Below are 16905 nucleotides of genomic sequence, written 5' to 3' on the forward strand. Positions count from 1 at the left end.
GCTTGTCAGTCTGTGCTTTGATCCTGCTATTTACCGAAGACTGTTATTTTTGTATTATTTAGAATTGTTTGACAAACTAAGATTTTATTACAGTGGGCTTACTCAACATCACACTGTGCTTGTAGATTTCTTAACTCAAAATAAATAGTATTTTCCCATTAATGTATAAAAGCTAGAGATTTGAGTAGAAAATCATTTAATTTATGGCTAAAAGATCATATCATTTCACTTACAGGAAAAACATGTACAGGAAAGTATGATGTACAGTCAGTTTTCAAATGTGCAACAGTTATCCCTAAAACTCACAAAAAAATAGTAAGAACAATACCAGATTTTTCATTTCCAAATCTGCTCCCATCCAAAATTACATTTATTTGACATGTTACAATACAACAGTTCACTTTTCAGAACTTCCCAGTTTTCCAGAGTAATTCACAGTGAAATATTTCTGGCTAGTGGACAACAAAGCAAAGAAGACATGCAGGTAAGAGTTGATGCTGGATGTAAAAAAAAAAAAAACCTTGATTGCAACGTTGCATCTGAATAATGATGAAACATTTTCTTAGAATTTCAAATGAGTACTGTCAAGAGATGTGTAAATGCTAAGACTCTTCCATTTCAACCAAAATTTCAAATAAAACTTTCTCTGTGTCTTTTAAACTCTGCCTGAAGAGCTGAGCGTGTTGCCATGACACTTCACACTCTCCTCCTGTGAGCTCCGCCTCCACGATCAGCTCTTTGCCTCCGGACAGGCTTGAAGAGGAGTGCAGTTCACCATCTGTGAAAACAAACCGATTACTAATATTATAATCAAGCTTAATTAGCAGCAATCATGTTACATTTAAAAACCTATTTCAGAAGTGAGCTCTTGAAAGCAGAGCGCAGTGATTCCCCCTAATACACAAAGCACAGAGCAGATGCATCAAACGGTGAGACTCATACCTCCAGGGAACTCTATGGTGGTCTCGGCGGATCGTAAACTCCAGCGAATGCTGCCTGAATGGAAGGTCTGGCTGAAGGCTCGGACCGAAGCAGACTTTATCTTCATCCCTACTGGAGCGCAGTTAAACTTCCAGCTTATCCTCCCGGAGGAAGAGCCCTCTGTTCGTGCCAAATACACCTACAGTACAATCACAGAACCAGCACAATATGATGACAAGTATTTTTAGGGGGACAATCGGTAATATGATAGAAAGACCTACACGTAGAAATGCACCGATACTGTAATTCTGGTACGATAGGTCGATACTGACTTTGATTTGATGGCCTATTCGCACTAAGATCAGACTAAGAATACTTTTATTAGACATTTATAATGTAACAAAAGGTTACAATTTCAAATAAATTATGTACCTTTTAACTTTCTATTCATTTAAAAAATTCTGAAAAACTGTATCATGGTTTCTACAAAAACGAGTAATGACTGCTGAAAACCTAAGGAATAAATGACATTTAAAAATATATTCAAATAGAAAACCTTTTTAACTGTAATATTTCACAATAATACTGTTTTTACTGTATTGTTAAACATAAATGAAGTCTTGGTGAGCATAAAACATTTCTTTCAAAAACCCTGAAAGATTTTACAGACCCCAAACTTTTAAGCAGTAGTGTATTATAAATCAATTACTCTACCAAAATAAGAAAATGGGAACACATCATGAACTTACAGAAAATAAGAGTATACAACTAAACAAGCAATACTAACAGATTAATATTGAACAACATGATAAATAAAATTAAATAGAAAATAACAAATAAACTGTGATAATACAATCAAGAAATTCAATGTAACATCAAATGTACCATTAATTAAAAAAATTAAAAACACATAAAACACAATTTATCACTAATAGTGATTATATAAAGAAAGTTTTTTTTGTGTGTGTGATTTTCAAAAAATAAACAGCTAAAAGAAACCAACCATCTGCCAGTCTTGCTCTTCTTTCCTGAACATATTTTCTGTCCTCCAAGCACCTCTCTGCCATCCTGGGATAGTCTCTTGGCCATTGCTCTGTCTGAAGTAACAGTTTTTGATTACATTGTAGCAAATGTGGAACAACTTCTTTTCCTTTTCAGATTCTGTAGGAATGAAGACACATTCCTGTGCATCCTGTGAGAAAACATACATAAAAGGTAAGTTAATATACATACACACACACACACACACACAGAAAATCACTCCAAAGGCATAATCAGTAAAAATGACTTTTATAGACAAGCATCTTCACCACTTCAGTGTTTCTTGCTCCAGACTCCCCTCGAGCCACCCTCCAAGCCAGAGATCCTGAGATGCGACCTCCCAGCTCTCCAGATTTAGACGTTTTGGGAGAAATAAACTCCACTAGCTCGACCAGGAGTCTTTGCAACAGCTGCTGCTTCCTCTCTGCTCCTAGAGACCGCTGCCTCTACAGGTATGAAGTGGTAATGACAGTCAGATTCATTTATTTGAGGCAATCATGAAAGAAGCTTTGGATGAGGGCATGAAAATGAGAAACGTACCGTAGCGTTGAGACCGTTAAGCTTATGAAGCAGCCATATCTCCTGTACCTGTGTGCGTCTGGAAAGGACCTCTGGGTGTTTACAGGAGTACCTCCATGTCACATCCACAACCTGGTCCTTAGAGAACGCCAGGATGTAGGAGAGTTTCTTCCCCCAGCCGACTTCATACAGGAGGGGTTTATCGCACGTGTTCTCACAAGGGTCACAGTGTAGCCAGCGTTGCTGTGACTGAGAGTACACCTCAGTCCACACGTGATCTAAAAGCAGGACAAAACTGAGTTCTTCTATCTCCAAATTCTAGAAGTGTGGTACAGTAATGCTGCAAGATTTGTACCCGTGCTGTCCCAGATATATCTGGCCTCGAGGCCTAAAGCTCGGCAGAGCAGCGTGAAACAGTTGGCCCATTCCCCACAACGCCCTTTCCTGGTCTCCAGAAGCTTCTCTGGGTGATTGTACCTTGGAAAGGGGAAATAAAAGTCAATTTGCAACTGTATTGACATAGATAACATTGCTATTTGAGAGGAACACGGACTACTTTAGTGCTATTGTTGTAATTTTGATACAGAATACAGGATAGAAAGTTATACAGATTCGCAGTGACATAAGGGTGAGTAAATGATGACAACATTTTTGAGTGAATTATTCCTTTATGCCTATTCATTAATTAAACAGGAAGAATACAGAATAAAATTGCAAAATAATCCATAGAGGATACTGAACCTTAAAGATTTGTACTACATTTATCGCCAGTGCAGCCTGCTGAAAGTAATGAAAAAGCAGATGCACCTTGGGAATCTAGTGGAGAGCTGGCAGGTGTGACAGAAGTGGTTCTCTACACGACCAGCGTCCCAGTGTAGGTCATCATTTGAGGGAGGGAGGGGTCCAGAAGGCTGGGTTGCACCTCCACATCGGCTGCATGGCAGATTGTCCACCCAGGAAAAGAAGTCCCCTTTGAACCACTGCAACAGATCGAGAACTAACATGTCCTCCTCACCTAGAGTACATGCTGAGAGTGGAAGACATTAACATTAACATTAGTCTGGTGTCTTAATTTCATCCAGGTTTCAACAGATTGTTCAAAATGCCTTTGTCTAAAACATTTAAATGAGTCATTTTTAAAAATCATATTCTAAAGAATATCAACATGTTTTTATAGAAAACTGTCAAACTGATGTAAAATGACAGCGTATCTTGCTAACCTGGATCTGCATCCTTGGCTTGTTTCAAGCGTTCTTTAGCCCTGGTCCTGAGCAGTTCATGAGGTATGCAGTTCAGAGCCTTCTGCTGCAATTCAGGGCTCTCGTATATCAACACATGCTGGAAGTTTGACTGTAGAGTCCTAAGAAATGTCACGCTGCTTGACTAATATGCCAAAAAGATGAAAAGAGTATGAAAAAGAACATTATTAATTTACTTTTAAATGGTTATGCAGAAAGTATTATGTAAATGGAAAATGTAATGTATGATATCATCCTTAAAAAGAACCTGCAAATAGGACCCTAACCTTATACAAAGAAAACAGAGTTAGGGAGAAAAAAGATACTGACTGTGAATGGCAGAGCTGCTGGTGCAGGTGTAGGGATGGCGGCAGCAGCAGAAGCAGAGCCTGCAGAAGAAGCGGAGGGTGGTGGTGGTGGGGCAGGACTTGGAGGAACCCTGGCACTTTGTTGGCTGGATGCAGCTTTACTCGCACCAAGTCTCTGGTCCCTTTCAGATGCAATTGTCTCCCGCACCTGCTTCAGCCTCTCCACAGATGCAGACTTAGGAAACACCAGGTGGGTTTCAGCCTAACATAGACACATACAAAAAACAAACCTGACATGTTATAATGCTTTTTTATGTATATGGTTGCATTTATTTGAACAGACATACAGAAACAACAGTCATATTGTGAAATATTACTGCAATTTCAAATAATGTTTTTATATTTTAGCATACTTTAAAATATAATGAATTCCTGTGGTGCAAAGCTGAATTTTCAGCATCATCACTCCAGTCTTCAGTGTCACATGACCCTTTAGAAATCATTCTAATAGGCTGATGTTGGAAATAGTTGTACTGCTTAATGTTTTTTTTTTGGAACCTGATCCTTTTTTTTTGTGTGTTCTAGAGATCTTTTCTTTCTTGTGGCTCAAGTGGTAGAGCATTGTGTTAGCAGCGCAAGGTTGTTGGTTCGACTCCCAGGGAACACATTAGGTAAAAAATTATAACCTGAATGCACTGTAAGTTGCTTTGGATAAAAGCATCTGCTAAATGCACAAATTATTAAAAATTATTATTAATTATATTTTGTAACAATATAAACTACCGTTCAAAAGTTTGGGGTCAGTCATTTTTTTTTTAAATGAATAAATGCTTTTACTCAGCAAGGAAGTTTTAAATTGATAAAAATTGATAATAAAGACTTATATTGTTAGAAAATATTTCTATTTTAAATAAATGATGTTTTTTTTTTTACTTTATTCAACAAATAATCCTGAAAAAAAATATAAAAGGTTTCGAAAAATATTAAGCAGCACAACTTTTTCCAACACTGATAATAAATCAGAATATTCGAATTATTTCTGATTGATTGTGTAATACTGAAGACTAGAGTAATGATGCTGAAAATTCCGCTTTACATCACAGGAATACATTATATTTGAAAGTATATTAAAATAGAAAACCATTATTTCTGTATATATATATTAGTCATGTGCATGGCACCAACCTCCTCAAATCCCATCTCAAAGAGACATTCAACTGCTCCTTTGACAGGCAGAAGCTTCGTGGAAAATGTTGGGTTTCCGATACGGATTGATCTGTATTTATCCTCATTTGGGTTTCTACAAAGCACACATAACGTTACACAAAAAATAAAAATAAAAAAAAAATGCTGAAGAATGCGATAGAAATCATATGTGGCCTACAGATCGCGTACAATATGATGAATGTAGAATAAGAAAACAAGATGGTTGTACAGACTGTCTGATAGACAGCATACCTACAGACAGAAGAGACCGCCGGTTCCAATAATCAGGCATGACAACATTCCACCCGGAACACTTACCTAAGAATATTGTCCGCGTATGTAATGAGCAATTTAGAAACATCTAGAAACACTTCAGTGGGATTTTCACACAAAGCATTGACTCCTTGAGACCCAGACATGATTTTACATTGAACTTCTACGAATACAGTAAACACATCAGCGAAAAACAACACGTAATAAGTCTTCTTCAGAAAGTTGCGAATTTCTGGCTGTCCGTTTTGTGCCGGGTAGATATAATCTAGAAAGAAATACTGTCGATTGTGTTCTTTTGTTGTTTAATTGTCATATAACTATAAAATAAATGTAATACCTTTAAACATATTTAAGTGCACGTTTTGGTACAAAAGAACCGTATGCATGTAATCGTACACGGACAGGCGATCCCAGAGCCCTAAACAAGCGACTTCAGAAATTATGGCATAATAAAAGTCTTTTAAAGGTCTGTTGCTACATTGTGCTTGACATCAAAACACAACATAAGGCGTACATTTCAAGGATATACATATAATAGATAATACAACAATTCTAATAATTGTATAAAATATTGTTATAAATATTATAACTTGTTTTAAAAATGTATAAAATATTTCTAAAGCTAATAAATAAAAATACAAGTCTAGAGATATATTTATATCCAAATATAGAGATAATAATAATAGCTGGGCAACTCTGCTTGTGTAAATACTCTATAATGAGAAGCTATATGTCCATGACCCAAAGAATGAATGGATAGACACTGAAGTGACAATTTGTGTACATAGGTGAACTACTGAATAGACATGAATGGATATGAACAATAATGAATAGAACATTTAATAACAATGTCACACGTCCAGTTTTTGCTTTTACATTCTTACAAAATGCTCCAAAATTATTTGAGGTTCTAAAAAATTACAAATTTTATGTATAAATCCACTTCCTTTATTAAAGTCTATTATATTGTTAATATTACTATAAAGCGAAGGTGATTTTTTATTTTTATTTTTTACAATTTTTTAATGGTTATTATTATTAATATTGTTGTTGTTTGCATAATTTATACCTTAAACTGTAAAGTGTTGTTCTGTATATTCTGAATAAACAGTTGTTTCAAATTCTTTTGTCTAGTGTTTAAAGTCACATGCATATAATTGTTATAAAAAAAATTCTTAGCAAACAACGGTTGTGCACTTGTTTCGTATGACCACAAAATAAATCCAATTTCCCCAAAATTTGCACTGAACTGATTCCCCTTCTCTCTTAACAGCTGATCTCAGATCTGCCGTTAACTCTTTCATCGCTGCTCCTGGTTCCGGCCAATGAGGCGCGAAGTTACACAGCCCAGGTAGCGTTGCCATCAGTCATTTTTAATTTTGAAAATAATATCTAAATCAATAATATTTTAAACACGAGGTTATTTAGAATGATTATTTGATCAGATATGATAAGATATATGATATACTTTCGTTTAACTTTGCGATCAAACAGTTTATTTCCAGCGTTTGTTTGCAGATTCGGCTCCACGTGGGAATTTGTCTGTTCGAAGTTGCACTGGGACTTTAATACGGCAAAAGACCATGGCAGAAAAACCGATATGGGAGCAAATCGGCAGTGGATTCGTGCAACACTATTATCAGCAGTTTGATACAGACCGCGTGAAGCTCTCTGATCTGTATGTGAGTGAAATAGAGCGAGGAAAATGACTGACAGTGAACGCGGGATGATTTTAGGTTCCGAACCCCGTATTATTATAGGTTTTACTCGGTCTTCATTGTGTTTTAGCTGAAGATTAGTGTGTTTAAGTACTCCATTCTAAGCCTTTATATTAATTATGATATTACATTTTTTTTTTCTCCTCTAGACCGATGCTTCCTGTTTGACATGGGAAGGAGAGGGGTTTCAAGGGAAGACCGCAATCATGACCAAACTAACTGTAAGTTAACTTCTTTTACAGCTGTCATCACTGTCATACCGTCTTCCTGATTCTATCTAACAGCATGTGCCCGTTTGCAGAGCCTTCCCTTTCAGTCCATTCAGCACAGCATCACCGCTCAGGACCATCACCCCACTCCAGACAGCTGTGTCATGAGTATGGTCATGGGCCAGCTCAAAGTAAGACTGCATTTATTAAAGCAGTTCTGAGACATCAGACAGCTGTTAAAATTAAGATTTAATTAGTAGATTAATGCACTTTTTGTTCAGTGTGATACAAAATGATACAAATTATATCTGTGCTGTTACGTGTCTTAAAGGAATAGTTCACCCAAAAATGAAAATCTGCTCTAAATGTAACGTACTCATCCTCAGGACATCCAAAATGTACATGAGTTTGTTTCTTCATCTGAACAGATTTGGAGAAATTTAGTATTACATCACTTGCTCACCAATGGATTAGGTTTGCACAATTAATTGAATTTGTAATCGCGATTACAATTATGGATGCCACAATTAGGTATTCGTTCAAAACGGCAAATAATCGTTCAAAGTCCACTTATGTTATTATGCATGCTTAAGATATGTTTTTTTTCTTTCTACATTTTATTTTAAGGTGTTTTCCTTGTTTTAGTATAGCATTATAATACCATGCATATTTTTATTTATTTATTTTTATAATTTAAAGATGAAATCAATCTGATGTATATTTGACATTTGAGGCTTAATACTATAGAAAAGCACTAAAGTTTTTTCAGTTAGTGTTTTCAGCTTGTTTATTTTCATATAAAAATATGGCATGCAGTTGCATCAAACAATGGTATAAACATCATTCAATGTAAATTGTGATTATCATAATTAATAATTGCAATTTCAAGAGAATAATCGAAATTTATTATTTTTTTCATAATCGTGCAGCCCCACAATGGATGTTATGAAGTGAATGGGTGCCGTCAGAAAAAGAGTCCAAACAGCTGATAAAAATATAACAATAATCCTCAGAACAAAGTTAAAACACCTCAAATACATAAATTAATTGACAAAAAGATGACTTGTAGATTATTGTACTGTTTTTATCAGCTGATCCAAGTCATGTAATGCTAAATTCTCCAGATCCGTTTTGATGAATAAACAAAAACTCATTTACATCTTGAATAGCCAAGGGTGAATACATTTTCAGCAAACTGTAATGATTATGTGAGCTATTCCTTTTAATATGACTGTAAAAAAACACAAACATTAATACTGTTTTTGCATAATTTTACAGGCTGATCAAGACCAAGTTATGGGCTTTCAGCAAGTCTTCTTGCTGAAGAATGTAGATAACAAATGGGTCTGCACCAATGACATGTTCCGATTAGCTCTTCATAACTTTGGAGCATAGTATGTAGTATTTACAGTCCATGCAACTTTGTATCTGGAGTATGGTTTCATCTTTCACATTCCGAACAGATTTCGTCATATTTTGCCAAGGATCTTGAAGGCTCATGATCATCTCCAGATAAGAAAAAGACATGTTAGAAACAACTGATTATAATAATCATAATTTGTATGTTGTGGCATGCACTGTTTGAAAACAACTTGAGTTCGATGATACAGCTCCAGTTAGTACAATCCATCTTTGAATGCCTGTGCATCACTGTTTTAGTAAAATGTCTTTGTTCCTGATTTATGATCATCTAAATAATAAAAAATAGATTTTACATCAGCGAAACAATCAAGACCAAGAATGCTATTAGAAAATGGCATCAGGGAAAGGAAAATGTTTGGATGCTCCAAATCCGTTTGTAACGTATTTGCCTCAGAGGGTCATTTAAGCTCATATCAACTTTTGTATAGCAAATAGTTCTGGTACTGGGTGCTGATTGGTCAATAAAGTATAGTCCAATGAAGTGGTTTATTGTCATTTCTGTGTTGTCTAGCCCAGGAGGAAACAAAATACAATGTCTGTAGAAATATCTTCCATACAACAGGTTCAAGACCAACAATTTCAAATACAAATTGGTACAAGATAAATACACTATGCAGTGTCTTTGCATTTGTTTGCTGTGTGTATTACTGCACAGCACCCATAGAGGGCGTTTTTGAGTTAAATGGTCATTTTGCGGCATTAAGTTAAATTGTTGGTCAAATATTGTTTCGCAATATAAATAGCTCCAAACTGTATTTTGATACGCAGCAAAATACGAAACATCTTCACATGCTTGTATTCTCACTCTCATTCATTTTAATAGAAGTAAACACACAAGTGACGCACAAGTTTAATGTGGCTTTGCCATTTTAGTTATGAACTTTATCTTATAGTGTAAGAAGGACACTTGAATTTTCTTAACAGTTGAATGAAAATTTGTGTCCATAATTTAATAAGTATAGTGTAAGTACTTATTTTTTTAACAACATAAGGTAATCTTCTAAAACATTAAGAATGGAAATTATTTTACGTATAACATAAAATTGCCGACTTACTAGGTTAGTACTATTTTAGCCACTAGAAAATCAAAATACTCAAAAGAAAGTCAGCCACTTTTCATCACCCATGGCCTGACAACCCTTAAAACTGCACACAAAGTCTCATATATAAAGAACAACCTGTTAAACTAATTAGTCAATTTTGTTGCAACGTCGTTATGAAATGTACAACGCATGTTACAATTATCGCAATCATTATACATTATCGTGTCATTGAATAAAAAAATAAATAAATCCATGATTGCTGAAATTTGCAATATTTATAATTTTATTTACATTGGATTGTGACTATTTACATTTTTTTAATTGCGAACAAAATTGTTGTGATCAAAACATTAATTCAAACAAAATGGCTTCGCATGTATTGTCCAATGTAACTATTTGTAATGCATTAAAAACATGTGAATCGTTAAAAATTTCATGCACTATCAATGTAAGTAGCTATAAGCCGGTTTTTCATAGGCCTTTGATAGTTTAAATTACTTGTTACCCATTGGATGAAGCCTAGTGGTGTGATATGACTTCAGCGAGAAGACCCCTCCCATCTTGTGCTGTTGCTCAGAAACCAGCTGACTGTCTAAGGTGCCATCTAGTGGCCATGCCTATGAATTACAAGTAAGTGCGCCCCCTCGTGGCCAGACCACATCTAAGAAAATGACTCATTATGATGAGAATTTGAAAGACTGAAACTAACCACAACCAGACTATGTCCAACTTTAAACTTAGACGTACCACTCCACGTCATTACCCCTGAAAACCAGCAGGAGTGAAATCTAAGAAAGTTTTTCCATTTTAAGCATGCTGAATTTCGATTGGTCAGCCACGCAGTATGATAATTATGCCCTGACGTCACTTCCCATTTGTTCAATGCGCCATTTTCTCGACTCTAAACGGCAAGCACAATAAATGAGTCCTACTTGCAAATATTAATAAATACACTTTATCGCTGTTTACATAGTTGAGAGCGCAGAATTATTGTTTCAACATCCTACACCGCTTCCACGTCTTCTATCATCGGTTTTGTCCAACACGCGGATTGGAGAAAGTAGCTAACGTTAAATCTCCTCCCTGAGTCGGTGTGTGGCGCTGAAAAAAAGGTAACATTGATGTCCTCGCAATTCGACAGCAGAGGGAACATTAGCTTCGGCGTTCAGTTGTTGCGGGTTCGGTGTGATCAGGAAGTAGAACGAAGCACATTGTCCGAGAGCTGCGAGGAGGTTACTTCAAAGCATCACCGCGTTATTTAGAATCGCGCGTTCTGGATGGAATCAGTTTTGCGATTTGAATTTATTCATGTTGATGTGGGGCGCTTGATTCATTATATTTTACCATTTAAGAATTCCGTTAGACTATTGTTTAGAACATTTCTTGTGCTTTGGCGGGTCTGTGTATGTTCGGTTAGCGGTCGCAGTTGATGATTGCAATAGATAAATAATTACAGCTTGAATAAGATATGCACTTAGTCGCTCAAAGGGTATGATAATGTTAACTTGTGCAGGGTGTTTTTTTTTTGTATTTGACTGATGCAGGGCTAAGATGTGACATTTAGCATGCATATATAGTATGTTTATTTCCAACATTTTTAAATACGGAGTTCTAGATATTATATGAGGTAACGTTAGTCCTCCATGCGAGTGAGATGTGTTGTATAGTTTGCTACTGTACTGAATTCAACAGATTTTGGTTTTATAATCACTGCACGCTCCATGGGCAAAGATTGACACCTATGACCCATCATGAACATTTGTAACCTCTTTCAGAACGAAATAATTTCATTTTACCTAAAGAAAGTGAAGGACTGTTAAAATTATTTTGCACATCTTTTCATGATAAGTTCTCCCCCAAATTATTATTAATACCAAAGTCAAATTTTCGTTATTTTAATAGAATAAAGAAGAAGTGATGACCAGATATATATCAGGTCAAAAGTGACAAGCTTCCCTTGATAATTTTAATTTGAAGGAAACCGATAACATTCATATTTGTTCCGAGTGGAAGAATTGGATATGCATTTAGGACACATAGAAATCCTATACAGATTAAATATTTAATTATATATCAAACATGTGAGAGGGAGAACGTGTGTAACTATTATTTCACTAAAAATGATAATCGTTATTTTGGGGCTGAAATTTGACCGACATTTTCATTAAATTCAAATTTATATTAAACCACTAATGAATTATAAATTCTGAACCTTGTGTTTTTTCATGTTGCCACAACATATACTGATATACTATAAAATGCACTAATATTATTATGCATTAATAATACTTTTACACTAATAAAATTTTGTAATGCTAATATACAAATAATTTTAGTTGCATAGAAATAGACATTGTTAAAATTCTGGAATCCTTTTAAAGGAATGTGTAAATGTATATAAATTAATGCCGTCCCAAACAATAAGCAATAATATGTATGTCTTGAGTTTTAATATGTTTGTCTTGAGTTTATATAAATAAATATTCCTCTTCTTTTGTTTTGGGTTACTTTCTACTACTAGGGTTTATGCAAGTGTTCATCTCTAAGTTTAAGAGCCAGCATTTTAGGCTTTGCTCACTCTTTTGTTTATTAATATCTGAATTGTTATTTTGCAAGGAAAGTATTTGGATTCATTACTCAAACACTAGTCAGTATCCAGTATATCTATGTTGGTTTCCATGGTAATGATGTGGGTGTCAACATGGTGCCCAAAGAGTAACTACAAAAACTGAGAGTGGCAAACTGCAAAGGTTTGGTATAATATGGGCACTAGGAACATGTCCCTGCCAATATCCAGAGACCACATAATTGTTTTTTATCAATAATAAGTCCAGGTAAAATGCTTTTTCAAAAATTGATTTTGTGGCGTTCTGAATGGTTTTGTACGTGATGGATTTTTTGTTTTTTTTGTGTGTGTTTGTTTTCTGTTCGGTCTGTAAAAACAACAGTTATGCAAGTCAGCGACGGCAAACAATAATAAAAAAAAAAGATTTGTTTAAAAAGTGCTGTGTGACATACACCTAAAATGTCACTGAGTATTATAGTCTTAATTATGCTGTATAATTTCAAGACTCTTTAATAAATGAAAATAAAATTCACAAAATAATGAAATCATCAAAATGGAAACCAAAGTGATTCTCTTTCAGGTAAAGGACCATGTACCAGTTTCCAGTCAGAGGGTTGGAGAAGATCCGCAGAACAAGGCGAAAAGTGAAAAACATTCTTGGGGAATTTGGGCTTGAAGAATGTCTTAGTTTGGGCCAGGTATGTTTGCTTATACAATGTACAATTAAAAAAAACTGAAATCCCGTGTATATGTGGATTAAAATAACCTTTTACCTAATGTCTTCATATTAATTTTTTTTTTTTTTTTTAATCAGGAACTCCAGGAATATTACCCCGGAGACAATGTTTTTGATGCCACAGACTGGTGCAGTTTATCTGATGGGTTTGATGGCCGGTGGAAAAAGAAGGTGAACTTAAAATGTCACTTTAGTAAATTAGCTTAACTTTACTGAGCAAAATTTTTTTAAATAATGAGCATCTCTGAAAATTGAATGGCATTGAAATTCTGTTTTCCATCCTCAGTGGGAATATCGGACACGAGGATTATGCTGCACCTTATGTGAGTTCTCTGCAAGATCCTGGCATGCATACAAAACCCATATTCAGCGCTGCCATGATGAAGAAGAGCGTTTGTGCAAGCTTGCAGCTTGTACTTCTTGCCCATTCATAGCCCCCCCCAGAGTAGTCTCCAGGCACCTCAAATTGTTCCATGTTGAGGAAACAAAGTTGCCCTTCGAAACTCCGACTGTCCCACAGCTGCCTCCAAAGGCTGTAAATGGCACTACGTTTCAGTGCCGAAGATGCCATATACAAGATACTCTCTTGTATAGTGTGAAAAAGCATGTTCTTCTTTATCACTACACTTCCACTTTGAATAAATACGCTGGGCAGAGATCAGAGCGGGAACTTGTGGCCCTAGGAGACAGGTCTCAGAAATTCTACTGCAAAAAGTGTTATGTATCAGCGGAGACATCCGAACACTTGCTGTATCATCTCCTAACCTCAGAAAAGCACAAGGAACTTGATGTTCATATCAGAGCTCTAATTTTTGAAACAGAAAGTAAGAAACCGTACCCTGCTCTAGCACCGAAAACGCAAAGCACTCCTGCTGTCTTGATGATGAAAGATCAGCCAGGGATGCCCACTACACTGGCCACTGGTGGAGTTACAGGACCAGAAAATGGTGGTTCTGCAGTCATTGCTACCCCTGGAACCAGCCAGTCGTTATTCTCAACTCAAGCTTCTGCTCTGCTTCAGCTTGCAAGCGCTGAGGCGAAGGGTTTACTAAAGCCTGGAGTCCCACTGTCCTTTCAGAACACCCAAATTGCCAGACCTGCCATGCCTCCTGCTCCTAGCGGCATTCCTCCCAATCAGGTGTCCGTCAGAGTAGGCCTACCTAGCCAGTCACCTCTGCAACCAGTTTCCCGCCAAATTGTCTTACCACCAGGTGTGCGCCTCAATGTACCTGCTGTTAGGCCACAGGCACCTCAGTCCCTCACTGCAAATCCAAGAATGCCCCTAAATCAACCTGCTTCTGGAGGCACCATGTTAACCTCTCAATCCCTTCTGAGCCATTTGATCCCCACTGGCAACAAAGTCGACGGCTTGCCCACCTACACTCTTGCACCTTTGCAGGTCCTGTCGGTCCAAGGAAATAACTCCCAAGGAGTCAGCAAGCCACCCTTGCCTGCATCCCAGAACAACCTACCTGTTCATCAAAACAAACAAAACAACTCTTTGCAAGCCCCTAAGCAAACCAAGAAGTGGATCACGTGTCCTATTTGTAATGAGCTCTTCCCATCTGATATCTATGAGTCCCATCCACAGGTTCACAAAGAGGCAGCTAAAATGCCCAAGATCGGTCTAGCTGCTCGTGCTCCATTTTTGAAAAAGATGCCAGACAAGACGGTGAAATGCCTGACTTGTAAGATCTTGATTTCAGAAAAGGGAGTCTTTGAACACCTGCTTCATGGCATGAACTGCTTGTTCTGTTCGGGGCTCTTTTACTCAATCAAGCAGCTTGTCGACCATATCCAGAGGGAACATAATGTGAACCAAAAGAGCAACTGTGACTTCATGAGGCGTGAATACCGACTCTATACTGATGATTCGGGGAATCTGCTTTTCCCTTATTTCGACATCAGGACCACGGCTCCTAAACTAGTTATGGGTGAAAAGGAGATCAATCTTGCATTGGTCACAGGCTCCCTCGATCTGATCTTTGTGAAGATGTTGCCCAACAATCCTCTGGCTGTTAGCAAGCTGTCCACACCATGCAATGTGCCCACACCCCAGCCTGACAGCACAGAGTGCCCCTTCTGCTCAGAGAAGCTTCTGAACAAGGAATGTTATCAAATGCACCTCAAAGAGAAGCATTTCATTGTGCCCACTCTGCATGCTATACTTAAAACTCCATCGTACAGATGCCTCTACTGTGGTGGTGTGTACACTGGGAAAACCACTACCAAGGCCATCATTGTCCACTTGGCTAAATGCCGCAGTGCACCGAAGAGTCTCAAGGATAGTGATAAATTGAATTTAGGATTAGCTGTTACTCCTAGAGGAAACCGATCAGTTGTATCATACCCAGCTCATCCAAAACAAATCACTGGTCCAACCCCGACTGCAGTTCAAGCTTCTGTTCCTGCCATTCTTCCACCAGAAACAGAAGCAGAGGTGCAGAGCAAGCTGCGCCTTGAAATAGCCTTCAGAGAAGCTATGGAGGCAAATAAGAGAGAGCGGGAGGAACGTTTGGCAAGGAAGAGAAAACTTGAGCGAGACAGGTTGGCTGGTCTGACTATCCCCTCACCTGAAGCAGTAGTCGATCCTTCCGTACAATTAGCATTGGATCCTACTGGAATGGAGTTGAGCTCTTTTGAAGAACGTCGTGAGTTTGTCAATAAGTACTTTAATACACAGCCTTACCCGCTCAAGAAGGAGATTCTTGCCCTGAGTAGCCGCTTGATGATTAACAAAACTGACATTGCTTGCCAGATTAGCTCAAAGCGTACCAGATGTATGAAGAACATGCAGAAAACTAAGGCTGTGGTACTTTTAGGCTTCAATATGGCAGAGCTGATGAAATTAAAGCATAATCTCCACATCCCAGAGATTGAGCCGGAGAAGTTGATCACCGTGCCAGACACAGAGATGGAGGACCTCCAGGAGTAACTTCATATTAGTGATAAAGACCAAGGAGGACTTGAAAGCAATTATACTGAGAGCCTAAACCATTACGTGTTCCTTGAAACAATGCAAAATATGTTCCATTCTCACCGAAACTAGTGTTAAACTGTTAACCAAGTAGGACTTGAGATTTTGAAACAAGTGAAAAATGTGTTTAATTTCTGGCTGCTGTTCATAAACGTGTGTGTGTGAATACTTTTTTTTCATATTAACTATTTTAAAGTATATATCCATTACTTTTCACTTCAAGGCATAACTTCAAGCTAGGTCCATGTAAAAATAGATGTTTGTAGCCCATTTATAGTTTAGGGTTGAAAACGTTTGTGTGATTATACTTTTTATATTTGCCAAATGTCATAAACATTTTTTTTTTTGTGACATTCTTTATATATTTGTTGGAATGTAGACTTTATGAGGTTACCTGTTTCCAGTTTGTTTTAGACCATGTATTTTTCTGTTAATCAGTTCCACTTGTTGTTGAATTTTTGTTTCGCTTGCCTTATACTTTTATAAATATATATATTTTTTTTGCTAAAAATGTTTTCTCTTATAATATGAAGTAATGCTGCTTACCTAAGTGACATCCTCTAAATTGACAGTAGTTGATGAGTGTGGAGCTTTGCAGAGGAGTTTGATTTGGATGCAGTTCATTTCAGTTGTATTATGATTGTAAGCATCAGGATATCTTGTAAACTCTTGAGTTCCTATTTTATTTCTGTTCAATAAATAAAATATATAAAATAATCTGTTCAATA

At 36.8% G+C, this 16905-nt stretch overlaps 3 protein-coding genes across 5 annotated transcripts; 2 read left to right on the forward strand and 1 right to left on the reverse strand.

Moving 5' to 3' along the window:
* Nucleotides 1-332: 332 nt before the first annotated feature.
* On the reverse strand, nucleotides 333-5914 carry LOC127935160 (peptide-N(4)-(N-acetyl-beta-glucosaminyl)asparagine amidase). 3 transcript variants are annotated; one of them, XM_052532789.1, is made up of 11 exons: nucleotides 5552-5914; nucleotides 5213-5327; nucleotides 4050-4289; nucleotides 3702-3864; nucleotides 3289-3508; nucleotides 2837-2958; nucleotides 2503-2759; nucleotides 2232-2408; nucleotides 1925-2113; nucleotides 943-1120; nucleotides 333-778 (listed from the first exon to the last, which is right to left on the reverse strand). In XM_052532789.1, the coding sequence occupies exons 1-11, from the start codon at nucleotides 5650-5652 to the stop codon at nucleotides 603-605; spliced, it is 1938 nt and encodes a 645-aa protein (XP_052388749.1). In that variant the 5' UTR covers nucleotides 5653-5914; the 3' UTR covers nucleotides 333-602. The 3 variants fall into 3 exon arrangements, with proteins under 3 accessions (XP_052388749.1, XP_052388750.1, XP_052388751.1); XM_052532790.1 differs by having other exon boundaries at nucleotides 5490-5914; XM_052532791.1 differs by having other exon boundaries at nucleotides 5486-5913.
* Nucleotides 5915-6705: 791 nt separating this feature from the next.
* Nucleotides 6706-9336, forward strand: LOC127935015 (nuclear transport factor 2). The gene is made up of 5 exons (XM_052532599.1): nucleotides 6706-6857; nucleotides 7025-7188; nucleotides 7374-7445; nucleotides 7526-7624; nucleotides 8712-9336. Exons 2-5 carry the CDS (start codon nucleotides 7090-7092, stop codon nucleotides 8826-8828), a joined length of 387 nt encoding a protein of 128 aa, XP_052388559.1. The 5' UTR covers nucleotides 6706-6857; nucleotides 7025-7089; the 3' UTR covers nucleotides 8829-9336.
* A 1430-nt stretch (nucleotides 9337-10766) lies between these two features.
* LOC127935625 (activity-dependent neuroprotector homeobox protein 2) lies at nucleotides 10767-16894 on the forward strand. Its single transcript, XM_052533696.1, has 4 exons — nucleotides 10767-11010; nucleotides 13045-13162; nucleotides 13279-13371; nucleotides 13487-16894. Exons 2-4 carry the CDS (start codon nucleotides 13055-13057, stop codon nucleotides 16133-16135), a joined length of 2850 nt encoding a protein of 949 aa, XP_052389656.1. The 5' UTR covers nucleotides 10767-11010; nucleotides 13045-13054; the 3' UTR covers nucleotides 16136-16894.
* Nucleotides 16895-16905: the final 11 nt, after the last annotated feature.

The sequence above is a fragment of the Carassius gibelio genome, chromosome A19, assembly GCF_023724105.1.
Source record: "Carassius gibelio isolate Cgi1373 ecotype wild population from Czech Republic chromosome A19, carGib1.2-hapl.c, whole genome shotgun sequence".
Classification (NCBI taxonomy): domain Eukaryota; kingdom Metazoa; phylum Chordata; class Actinopteri; order Cypriniformes; family Cyprinidae; genus Carassius; species Carassius gibelio.